Source organism: Equus przewalskii, chromosome 18 (genome assembly GCF_037783145.1).
Source record: "Equus przewalskii isolate Varuska chromosome 18, EquPr2, whole genome shotgun sequence".
NCBI classification, from domain to species: Eukaryota; Metazoa; Chordata; class Mammalia; order Perissodactyla; family Equidae; genus Equus; species Equus przewalskii.
In genome coordinates, this window is record NC_091848.1 from 31,365,172 (window position 1) to 31,378,398 (window position 13,227).

Consider the following 13,227-nt stretch of genomic DNA (forward strand, 5'->3'; position numbering starts at 1 on the left):
TCATAAGCAGGTCTTCTGTCTCTCAGTCTCATGATCTTACAACAACCCATGCTGCCTGGTCACATATGTTATCACTTCTATTTAGATCTGCTATTATCTGGGAAACCGACTTTGCATCTAAATTGAACAAGTTACCTATTTTTACATAAGAAAGTGCCCTGTCTTTATTGCACATCATACATACTTAAAATTTTTTACATCTAGGAAACATATATTCAAGTTACAATCTATTCACACTGTATTTAATGTAGACAAGGAAAATTGAAATGATATTAACATACATCTCTACTGGCCTCCTGAAATATGTATTTTCAAACATAAAACTTCCACATCAAGCATGTTAGTTTAGAATGTAGTGATTTGATATCTTTTAGCACTTATTTATGGTTGCAAGAAAAGAATGTCTAAATAATCTGCTGAATTGAACAAAAGTAAAAACACAAGTTTTCACTGCTGATTTTTTTCAAAAGTGTATATTCTCATGTTTCACATATTAAATTATCTCATTAGTTCTTTTAAAATAGTTTTATTTTTCATTTAGAGTGATGAGTAACCAGAAAGTCAAAGTTTTAGAAAGGATGAATGAAGCCTACATATATCCTAATCTTTCCAAATATAATCTTCATAGCTCCAGAACAGAGTGAAAATAGATACGTAACCAAATGAATCAGATCCCCCAGAATAACATATGAGGTTTTAAACATGAAATATATTATAATATTGTTAAATTTTTGAACATTAAAGTTATTTGGAATTCACAGACAGAAATTTTTTTTTTATAAAGAAACACTTGTTTAGACATAATAGGGGCACCTTTCCTCTCTCCTCACACCTCACCCTCATTTTGTAAAGAGAAAACCAAAAAAACACAAAAACTGGATTAGCACTTGCAAGATTACTAGACATAATCAATTTAAAGAGAATTTATACCTTCAAATAAAAGAGAGAGAGATGGACAACGGAAAGTGAAGTAAAACACACCATTTGGAAGTTTTTGGCAGAAAAGAATCACGCTTATTCGGTTTTAGTTCGGTATTCTTTCATTTAAATTTTTAATCGCTTTTCTCAATATTGCAGGTCATTAAAAGTGTCTGATTTCCTTTCTTTGCCTCCCTGAGGCTTTCCTGAGGGACCTGGTTGGTTAAGCCCAGGGGTAACTGGGACTCTCCTGTTTCAGCACCAAGGACAGAAATTGCCTGATCTCTAGGGCGAAACGTACTCTCTGACGATGACCACAAGTCTACCTTTTAGACAAAGCAAGAAAAATAAAAGATACCTGCCTCGCCAGCTACCTGTTTAAAAGTCCCTTCTCCTGTCGAACGCACCAGCAACTTCTCAAGAGAAGACACTGAGCAACTCCAAGTCGCACGCCGCCCTCGCAAGTCACAAGGGGAGAGCCGCGAGGAAGTGCGAAAGCAGGTCACTGTAAGCACCCCTGGAAAAGAGACCCGCGGGTTCCAGTTCGGACGCTCGGCGAGAGCTAAAGCGTTCTATAAAGCGCTGATGACGACTTTAGGGATTTTTTTTTAAAAAAAAGAAAAAGAAAAAAACTAACAAAGCAACACCCAAAGACAGAACCGGCTGCAGGGCTATTATCTCGCGCCAGTAAGGAAACGCCTTCCTGCCACTACTTATAGCGCTGAATAAAGGAGGGGAGGGAGGCGGAGAAGGGGCTAGGAGGAGGGGGTGGGGTACTTGCAGTGTTTTAGGGCTGGGAAAAGAACATCTTCTCACCACTTAGGCTGTTGCTGGACCTCAGGCTCCTTCCACAGAGACACTGCAGCATATGCACTCCTTTCTTCAAAGAAAGCTGAAGAATCTTCATGGAGAAGAGCGTGTGTGGGGTTCGTCAACTCCCCGCCCACCTCCGCTAATTGTCCAACCAAAAGGCGGCCTGTCTCTGGCAGCCGGGTCCTGAGTCCATGGTGCGCGCGTCCCAGGTGGGCAGCAGTTTGCACATCCACCGGGCAGGAGCCGGGGCGCAGGGCAGGAGCGGGGCGGGCGCGCGGCCAAGACGCGGAGGGGAGCAGGAAGTGCCGCTCAGCCGGGGGCAGCCCCGGAGGAGCCAGAGGCACGGTCACACCCCAGTGGGCTAGAGTGTGCCACTTTGGGACTTCCCGAAGGAGGCGGGCGGTCTGCGGGAGGGTGAGCGGACCCGCGCCGTGGAGGACGTCACCGTGGGTTGGTGACCCCAGCCGGGTGCCGGCGCCCGGAGTGACGAGGGCGGGGTCCCGCGCCGGCCCTGGCCTTGCGGCCTGGGGGCTCGGGACACCCCTCCGCTCCGGCTCTTAGCGTCCGGCGGTGAACCCTGGGCTCCCGCCCGCCTCGGGGCCGCGGTCCTGCGGGGATGCGGGCGCGGAGAGGGGCTCCGCGGGGCCCGGGAGCTGGCCCGGAAGGCAGCGCTCCCGCGGGCTGTGCGCGGGCCGAGGGTGACTCCGGCGTGGGAATCCGGCGGAAGGGAAGCGCCCGCAGGAAGGGCTGGACCCTGGAGGCTGCCGAGCGTCAGAAGCGACTCCGGGGAACTGGGGGGGTGGGGGAGGGGGGGTGGGGATGTGGAATAAAGAAAGCTCTTGTGTGCTGGCGAGGAGAGCGAAGGTGTGCCTATGCGCGGGCGGAGCGCTGATGGGGGGTCTGGACATCTGGATTTTCTGATCCGGGCTCTCTGACCTTGGGTAAGTCACATACCACCCTGGGCGTCACTTTCCCCCTCCCTAAGTCAGGGCGGGGAAGAGGGTGTGGAATAGAATTGGCAGCTTCGTGATTGTTTGTCCTCGCGCCTTCCACTCACCTGGAAAAGCTTCCCACAGGTGCAGGGGAAGGCAGGTGCAGAGAGGGAAGGGAGGCCAGAAGGGGAGGCCACAGGGACAGAGGGAGAGGCAGATGAAGCGGGAAATCTGAAAACTGAAAACTGAAAACTGCAGCGCTTCGCTTTGGCGCAATATTCTGGGAGGCTCTACCTCTGCCAACCGGCCCTGAAGACGACCAGTGAGCTTCCTTGAGGGCCTAAAGGTCTCGATTTTTTTTTTTTCCATCAGCAGCCCCTTTGGCTTTATTTATTTGTTGGTTGGTTGGTTTATTCCAGGAGACGATCAATGCCCTTTGGGAAGTCTTATGAGTGAAGCATACAAAGAATGCTGGCGATGAGACGGGATTCCATCCTATCTGGAACCTCACAGTAAGAAGGGACCTTAGGGGACACATCAATACAGCAAGTGGTTAAAAGCACAGACATTGAAGACAAACAGCCTACTTGCTGTGTGACCTTGAACAAATTACTTAACCTCTCGGTGCCTCAGTTTCCTCATCTCTAAAAGAGAGTTAATAATAGCATCTACCTTATATACTGCTTGTTGAGTGTTGAAAAAACACTTGATATAAAGTAAGTGCTATAATAGTATTAGTAATTATTATTGCTTAGCCTCCTACCTGTAGGGTTTTTGATCACTTTCACTTTCTGATGAATGCCAGTGTCCACACCAATGTCTGCCTTTCTGCTTGAACAGTTCAGGTGATAGAGAACTCGGCAGCTGCCCAGGTGGTTCATTGCACAAAACCTCTTAGAAGGTTTACCCAAACATTGAGCCAAAACCTTTCTTCATTTTCTCTCCACCCATTGTCCCCAGGCCACCTAGCACTAGCTGGTTAGCTCTTCCCTGCATGGGAGTAGACAAGGTTTCCATCATCCCTTTCCTCTTTCTCTTCTCTAGGCTAAACCTTCACAGTTCCTTTGATGTTCCCTAACGGTTGAAACTTAAGGCTGAAGTTGCCTGGAAAAATATTCTTTCAGAAGTCTCCTCCTTTATCCTCTCATAGGTGGTGGAAGGAAGCCAGACCATCTAGGGGGCCTCTTGAGCCCACAGCCACTGCTGGCTCCACATTCTCTGAACTCCTTTCATAACTGAGCTCCAGGCAAGGTCATTTGGGCTGGTTCTAAGAGTCAAGAAGGTATATCCAGGCCTTCCTTCCGGTCGCCTCTTAGTCCCTTGTTCAGTGGGATTGTGAAGCTCTGTGGGCTCCAAGGTCCTTGAAGATCTTCCTAAAGCCACCACACTGTCATCACTGGCAGTTCTGAGGCCCCAGGGCACCCTGGGCCATGGCCTTTGTCTTTCTACTCTCTGCGGGAATTAGTGAGAAACTTGGCTCATCTGGGGATTCTACCCATAGAAATTCCCCACAGAGGGAGAGACGATTAGCAAAAGGAAAACATCTAAAAATAGTCCTTCTTGCTGCAGCAGAGGCAGAGAGCTTTCCGGTAGAGCTCTCCTGCTCTGGAACCCAATGCCTGGAGCTGCTTCTTTACTTAGAGAGAAATGCTAGTCTTTGAAGTGTAGCAAAGGAATAGGATGAGGCCCTGGTTCACCTCAAGGAACCCGAGCAGAGTGAGCAGGTCTCTGGTGATTTTAAAACACACACAACCTCCGGAGCATCAATTTTCATATTTATAAGGAGCCTCCCTGCCTACCTGGCAAGGTTGTTGCAAGGATTCATTGAGGTGCAAAGAGAAAGTGCTTTGAAAAGTCTAATTATCTTGGCAAGAGAAGGGGCTACTATCAACTTCCCTGAGTTCTGGGTGCTCCTCAATGATCTATCATAGGGGCTCTTTTACTTGATTATAAGAAGGGTTTATGTGCGAATCTTTTGTCTACTTAACAGGACTGTACACGGAGGAGGCAGGGCGGGAAAGCCAACTCTGTCACAATGAACGTTCAAATGGCCTGCTGGCTTGTTGAAATGGTGGTCCCAGTGATTCTTGACACGGTGGCCAAGTGTATTCACCTCGAAGAAATGGACCATCACAGTATTTGAGAAAATAAACTAAGGGATCACATTTACTTTTTGTTGTTACTGAACTCTCAGATGAGTTCAAATTAAACTAAAGAGAGCACATAACATTTTAATGCAAAAGATTTCCTTACTATATATTATGGACATTTGATCAAAGTAGGTATAAAAGGGAGTTTTATTACTTATATTCTGTTTACAAAACATAAAGTTTCTTACCCTTATCAGGACTTCCATGTACAGGCTTGTGAAAGCAACTCCAAGGTGACTGTCATCCAGTTCCACAATTAAGCATTTTGATGCAGTCTTCCTGAAATATCTTGGGCCATACTTAAGTAGAACCCACTTTTTTACATGTACCATAACATCCAAAAACAAGATTAAAAAAACAACTAGTAGGAGCCAGGAGCACAATGGAGGTTAGGAAAGTGGCACATTTCAGTTTAAGCAAAACTTCAAATTTTTCTGCTTTTTCTGTATTATTCCATAAGCCAAAATCAAATTTTTACTGGCAAGTGTATTTTAAATTTTTTAATTCAAGACATATTATGTAATGACCAAATTTAAAATGATGTTATCTGTCTCTAATTAAGAGTTTTAAAGTTAGGCATTCTTTCTATTTTCTAAGTGACCTTGGACCAACTCTAGCAAGTGCCTCACCAGTGTGGTTTCAAAATGAAATAATTCATTCCTTTCTGAGAGGGGTTGGGAAATATGGTACGTAACAATAGGTGAACTTGTTTAAATTCCTAGTATCTAAATTTTTTCTTTTTTTAAAAGAGTTGTTTACTCACAGTTTGCAGGAATTAGTAATTGTATGAGGGAGTTCTGAGATTTTTAAGTGGTGACTTATCTAAGATATTTTCTGTTCGTATTAAACATAGGAACCTGTTGACTCTTGGCACCAGCTGTATAATTAATCACTGTATTTATCTGCCTGGAAGCCTACATTGAATCAGTAATAACATATTCAGAATTTTGCCAGGCTCAGAATCCTTTAATGAGTATATTAATGGCCAAATGTCTATCGAATGGAAAACAACTTTATTTTCACAAAGAAACCAACACATAAACTAAAAGATCAAAATCAGTACGACAGGTAAGAGAGTACCTTTGTTCTGTGCTATATGTATGGTCTGCTGACTGCTAGGCTGAAAATCAGGCCTGTATCTCATGGCTTAGAAATACCTTCAAATTTCTTCTTGAGCAACTGCCAGAGACTGAATATTTGCATCCCCCCCAATTCATATGTTGAGATCCTAACCCCCAAGGTATTGGAAAGTGGGGCTTTGGGAGACTTCACCCTCACAAAGTTAGTGCCCTTATAAAAGACACCAAGGGAGCTCCCTCATCCCTTCTACCATGTGGGGACACGGCAAGAAGACAGCCGTCGGTCAGCCAGGAAGGGGGCCCTCGCCACACATGGAATCTGCCGGGGCCTTGATTTTGGACTTCCCAGCCTCCAGAACTGTGAGAAATAAGTGTTTAAGGCACCCAGTGTATGGTATTTTTGCTATAGCAGCCCTAAGGACAAAGACAGCAACAAAATCAATCTGATTAGATGATATGACAAAAAGAGTCACTAGCAGCTAAGTTACTTTATTCATGACATATCTGGTCCAAATAACTTTGAACTATTTTTGAAAAAGCAAACGCATAGGGTTTTTTTTTTTTTTTTATCTTCTCTTGTTCTTTTTATTTGTTATTGTTCTTCGTCTACTTCTTCTTCTCCAAACTTTTTATTTTGAAATAAATTTAGATTTACAGAAAAGTTGCAAAATAATCCAGAGTTCATGTATACTCTTCACCTAACTTCTCCTGTTGTTAACAACTTACACAACAGTGTACAATGATCAAAACCAGGATATTTACACTGGTACCAGGCTATTAAATAAACCACAAACTTTATTGAACTTTCACCAGTTTTTCTCCTAATATCCTTTTCTATTCCAGGTTCTAACTAGTATCCACATTGCATTTAGTTGTGTCTCCTTAGTCTCTTTCAATTTATGACAATGCCTCAGTCTCTCCTTGTCTTTCAGGACCTTGACACTTCTAATAAATATTGGTCAAATATTTTGTGGAATGTCTTTCAATTTGCATTTGTCTGATGTTTTCTAATGATTAGTCTAAAGTTATCCCTTTTGGCAAGAATGTCACAAAAGTGATGCTGTATCCTTCTCAGTATATCATTATCAGGGGTCTACATGATGTCAACTAGTGATATGAACATTGATCCTTTGATTGAGGTAGAGTCTGCTAGGTTTCTATATCTAAAGCTACTTTTTTTCTTAATTTACAGTTGATAAATATCTTGAGGAAGAAGCTTTAAGGCTATACTAATATCCTGTTTCTCCTCAAGCTTTCATCCACTGATTTTCGCATCCATTTGTGGATTTTGCGTGCAGCAATGATTATTGTGCTGTTTTCCTAATGGTGATTTTGTATTTCCTTCAGTCCTTCTACAGCAATGGGAATTCTTCTGTAAGAGCCGTCCCTCCTCTCCTACTAATTTATTTATTCAAATGTTTATTTATATCAGAATGGTCTCCTAGATATGTATTCTTTGAGTTATAATCCAATACTGTCATTATTTATTTTGTGACTCAACTTGTTTTGACTTTAGACATTGGGAGGTCCTTCTATTGTTGGCTCCCCTGTCCTCTCTTTGAGCAGTTCCTTAATTTTCTGGCATCCCAAGATGCTCCAGGTTTATCTTTTATTTTCCCTGTCCCAGTTTTGGAACCAACTAATTCTCCAATGAGTTTTGGTCTCTTTTATTGGAGAATAGTACTTAGGAACTAAAATCTGGGTGCTAAGTGTGCTCATTGTTACTGGGGTGTCATTGCACCTAGTCTCTCTCAGTGGAAAGAGGTAGGAAATATATGTATACAAACCCACACATACCCATACATCATATTTATCTCTCTATATATTTCTCTTTATAGGTAGAGATATCTATATGTATCTATATGTATATATATCTATGTGTAGATGTATCTATATATAGATGTATTTATATTCAGATATATAATAGATAGATGTAGATATAGACAGCTAAAACCTATGATTCCACTCCAACACCATGAGTTTCATTTTAGTCTTTGCCCTTTCCTTAGTTGTAACTTCTTTTTCTGACAGTGAAAAACCTTACCTTTATTATTTATAATTTATTAACTTATTCATTCCATCCTAGTATATACAGAATTCCTAACCAATATTCCTCGGGGAAACAGATTTATTACTAGAGTACAGTACTTATTTACACTTGATTTTGTCTTTAGTCTTACAGTTATCCAGTCAAAATACTACTTTTCAAAGTGACTTAGGTTAGTTCTTTTCTTCTCCATTCTCTTCAGTGAGGTTTAGTTATTCGTTTGTAATCCATTTATGTTCATTTGTTATTGCTTATATTCAATACTGGTTGATTTTAATTATTTAATTAAAATTAATTAACTTTAATGTTCTCTTATTTTTTGAGTATATAAAACATTGGTATGGTTCTAAGAGTCAAAGCTTTCCAAAAAAGTGTACTCCAATGAGTGTCATTATCTCTCATCCCTCCTGTTCTGTTCCCATTTCCCCTTCTTTCCTCTCCTTCCCACTCTCCCCCTGTAGGTAACTGGTCTCTTTAATTTCTGGTTTATCTTCCCTATGCTTCTTTTGCACAAATGAGTACATACTCTCCTGTGTAGTGGCCTTTCGGTTATTTCCAAATTTGGCTATTGCAAACAATACTGCAAAAAATACCACGTGCAGTATTGTCATATTGTTGGAGGTGTAGCTTCAGAGTAGATTCCTAGAAATGGGGATGCTAGGTCAAAAAGTAAGTGTATGGGTAGTTTTGTTAGCTATTGCCACATTTCCCTTCAAAAGGCTTGTATGAATTTGGATTTCTACCAGCAATATGTGAGAGTGCCTGTTTCTCCACAGTCTCACCAACAGAACGCATTGTCCTCCTTTTTCCCTTTGTTTCAGTTTGATTGTAACGTTGTCTTAATTTGCACATCTCTAACTGTGATTGCATTTGAACATTTTTTTTCATTTGGGAGCTTATATTTTTGGGAGGAATTGCCTGTTCATGCCAGTTCCCATTTTTTGATTAGAAAAAAATCTACTTTTAAAAGACCAATATTTGCTCCCATAGAGGCCACGGAAATTAAATTAAATCAAAAAAAATTTTTTTAACTTTCAGACAGGAGTTCAAAATAAGGTCACTATCATTGGGAAAAGGGTGTAAGGTTTCAAGATAACTTATAACCCATTCATTCATCCATCTATCCTCCCCACGAATATTTAGAAACTAAAACTAACTCTTTACCCTAAAAAACTAGTAAAGGAAGAGAGATGTGTAAACCATAAGTAAAATACAGCTTTGCAGTACTGGTAGCACTGCAGAGTTCAACAAAAGTACAATGAAAGGAGTGGTTCATTCTACCCTTTGAGGGTAGGAAGTAAGCAGTTAGAAAAGGTTTCATACAGATTAAGAAACTTGAACTGAACTGAAGGAGATACCTCTCATTTAAGTTTACGATGTCCAATGCTTAATAAATGCTACCACCTTACTCTCTAGCCACACTTAATAGGTACTGCCTCCAATAAAAAACCAAATCTGCTTCTGAAATGAACCAGCACCCAGAATTCCGCCTCTACACTTACCTCCAGCCCTGTCCTATGTTCCATCACATCAATATTAGCTACAGGCAATAAAGCTCACTTACTGTAGGTACATCTCATCTTACCAGACTCAAAAAGCAGTCAAGGAACAGTGTTCTTATTCTTACAGTAGTTTTCTGATAAAACTTGCTGAGGTCAGGTTAACAAATAAGACTTCTATGCATTTTCCTCCAACCTTCACACCCCCAGACCCCAATCTTTAAATAAATAATACTTCAGGATTTTCTGCTACCGTTAGACATTTTCCATTCTCTTCTAATAGCTCTTCAACAAGTTGTTTTGAATAAACACAGTTTGTCATCTATAAGAAAACTTAAAAGATGAGTTATCTGAGTCAAATAGAAGGAAAATGTTTTTACCTTATTATAGCCAAGTATGAGTTATTTATTGTGAGAAATATGAAGTCAATCAGTCCAAGAGAGTTATAACTTATGATTTTCAAGAAGGCAACATTTATTAGTCAAAGCTCATTATCACAATAGGGGCACAGTTCCAAAAGGGTGTTGTCACTTCTAACTTCTCTGAGCCTAAAAATCCCACATATCCTTTAACACCTGTCACAAATGCCACAGTGCTCTCTCTGGGAAATTTCCTCTGATGTCTCCCCACTCTACGCCAAATCAGTCAAAACTTCCTCTGAGCTCCCATAGCACACTCTATAGTTCCCCTACCATAGGGTCTGTTTTATTCTGCCTACACATATATATCTTCCCCCAAGAGATTATAAGCCCTTTTACTTACAAATTTAGTTATCCATTATCTTTCATTTTTAATATCTCAGTACCTAGAATGTGTAAAAATAATTTATTAAATAATAATGGAATTAAATTAATATTTAATATGAAATATTGATGCCCATTAAGTTTGATGAAATAAAATAAAATGGGGACTGCTATTGTGAATTTTCCATTTGGGGAAAATATTTGCAACTGTACATTAAAGTACAATAACCCACAAAGAATTTAGAGTAAAGATATGAGCTATGCGGGAGATATATAACCCACTTTTAAATATGCGAAAAGTCATCAGATCCACTCATAATGAGAGAACTACAAAATAATATCAATTATTCAGATTTCAGGGATGAAAATGTTTGGTAACTCAGTTTGGTAGAGAGACTGTAAAGGGACTTCGAACTCCTACATCCTTGGTAAGAGTATGCATTGGGAATGCCTTTATGGATGACAATTTGATTCTATCTTTTAAAACTTAAAAAGTCACTTCTCCCTTTGTCAATGCCTTTTCTAGATATTAACTTCCAGATATAGCTGCACAGGATACAACTGGGGACAATAGCACAAGGTATCAATACAACATTGTTGCTAAGGCTACCTGATGCTAATGATACTAATCCATCAATAGGGAACTAGTCAATTCTGGCACATTCCCACAAAGGAATGTTTTGCAATTTTTAAAAAATGTAGGAACTCTATATGTATTGATATGAATAGAGCTATGGAATTTATTACTAAATTTAACAAGCATATAAAAGTATATTAGAGTATGCTACAATTTTTGTGACAGAGAAGAAAAGAATGTGCACACACTTATATTTATAAACTCATGGACTCTTTCTGAAAGGGTACACAAGAAACTGGTACCAGGTGCAGTCTTAGGTGGGGGTTTAGGATGCTGAAGACAGGGGAGAGACGGAGACTTACAAGTGACTGCACTTCGTTTTGCACTTTTATAACTTGGTACTCTGTGTATATATTAACTCTTCAAAATAAATAATATATCAAAAATAAAGTTAAATATATACATTCGCTTTGGTTAAAAAATTGTTTATTATTAAGCCTGATTAAAATACAAAAACACAGAAAGTGAAGGAGATATATTAGAACTAGAAATGTCATTTCTAAGTCACTACAGGGATGCCCTGATGGTCTGAAGACTAAGTCAGGATCATACCTTCTTGCTGCCAACCAATAGAATGTTGGTACCAAAAAGAGTTATTAGGTATTGATGGGCCTTATCCTCTAAGATAAAGCAGTACATGAAATAAAAGATTTATAAAGTGCAAAGTACTATAAATCTGAGATATTACTCTTACTTTGATTTGAACTTATGTACTCTCTTTTATAAATAAGGTCTTATATTTAGGTGACATTGGGAAAAATAGTTATTATCACCATATAATTGAAATAAGCTATATTCGACTCGCCCAGGCCCTCATGGAATTTCAACAGTCTTAAAAATTAAAGACACCAAAACAATAATAAAAACCCCCGTCAACTCCAGTAATGAAAACTCGACCAACCCCTTTTAGCTTTCACATTATCTATCCTCTCTAAATAAAAATCTCATTGAATTTTACAGTACAGCAGTCCTCCTTTATCTAAGGTTTTGCTTTCTGTGGTTTCAGTAACCCACGATCAACTGCAGTCTGAAAATTTTAAGTGGAAAATTCCAGAAACAAACAATTCATAAGTTTTAAATTGTGCAATTTAAAACTGAGTAGCATGATGAAATCTCAAGTCATCCGGCTCCATCTCACTCAGGACGTGAATCATCCTTTTGTCCAGACTATCCACACTGCACATGCTTCCCGCCCATTAGTCACTCAGTAGCTGTCTCGGTTATCAGATCCAGTCGCTTAGTAGCATCTCAGGTATCAGTGCTACACTGTCTCGGTACAGCAGTGCTTGTGTTCAAGAAACCCTTATTTTACTTAATAATGGCCCCAAAATGCAAGTGTAGGGATGCTGGCAATTCAGATTTGCCAAAGAGAAGCCTTAAAGTGCTTCCTTTAACTGAAAAGGTGAACGTTCTTGACCTAATAAGGAAAGAAAAAAATTGTATCCTGAGAGTTGCTAAGATCTATAATAACTTTTATTACAGTATGTTGTTATAATTGTTCTATTTGATTAGTAATTATTGTTGTTAATCTCTTAGTGTGCTTATTTATAAATTAAACTTTGTCATAGATATGTATGTACAGGAAGAAACAAATATACAGGGTTTGGTACTATTTGAGGTTTCGGGCACCCACTCAAAGTCTTGGAATGTATTCCCCATAGATAAGGGGGCACTACTGTATATACCAAGTCTACCTGTTATTAGACGTTAATTAAATTAGTTTAATTAAAATAATTTTAAAAATTAACTAAAAAATTAATCATTTCTATTCAACACACATTTATTGAGTTTATTGAGCAAATATTTCAAATTGTAAAGCCAACCACTGTCCTCAGTGACCTCACTCTCTAGTAGGCACAGGGAAGACCACATAGCCATACAAATAATATTGATAAGGCTAGAGTCCTGTGAAAACTATTGTGAGAGCAAAGATGAGAGAAGCAATTCCGTTTGCCTGGGAGGGAGGTAAAGGATGGGAAAACACACTCCAATATAGTGACATTAGTCAAGAACGGAGTTCTTCCCAAAGACAGATAGGAAAAGGAAATTTATTTGTGAACTGACTTCACTAATGGTTTAAGGCAGTAAAATTTCAACATAAGTCAAACCAAGATAGGCAAAAGCTAGCCCCACCCTTTAACAGAAAAGAAGACAGAAACAACACAGTGATTTCCCCAAAAGTCACACGGCTCCTAGTGACAGAGCTGTGACTCTAAGTCAGGACACCGACTCTCAGTGCAATATTCTCTACAAGACACTATGCTGCTGCTTCTGGTTTTGATAGTGTAAGAATCAAACTTATTTTATAAAATGCAGAGAAATGATTTGGGGGCATTTTCCCTCCCCTGGAAACTGAATGTTCTCTCTGCAAGTTGTCTACTTTCCAGAGCAGAAGACAGCCATTCATTT

General features: G+C 39.9%; 1 protein-coding gene across 2 annotated transcripts in view; it reads right to left on the reverse strand.

The window, feature by feature from the left end:
• FGF12 (fibroblast growth factor 12) overlaps window positions 1-13,227 on the reverse strand; it is a 506,805-nt gene that overhangs the window by 333,993 nt on the left and 159,585 nt on the right. The window contains exon 1 of one of the 2 annotated variants that reach the window (XM_070582532.1): window positions 1,735-2,480. The exons of the other annotated variant lie outside the window; for it this stretch is intronic. Within the exon in view, the coding sequence (XP_070438633.1) occupies window positions 1,735-1,825 (91 nt within the window). The 5' untranslated portion in view covers window positions 1,826-2,480. Of the gene's footprint in view, window positions 1-1,734; window positions 2,481-13,227 lie in introns of those variants that run through there. 2 annotated transcript variants of the gene reach the window in all.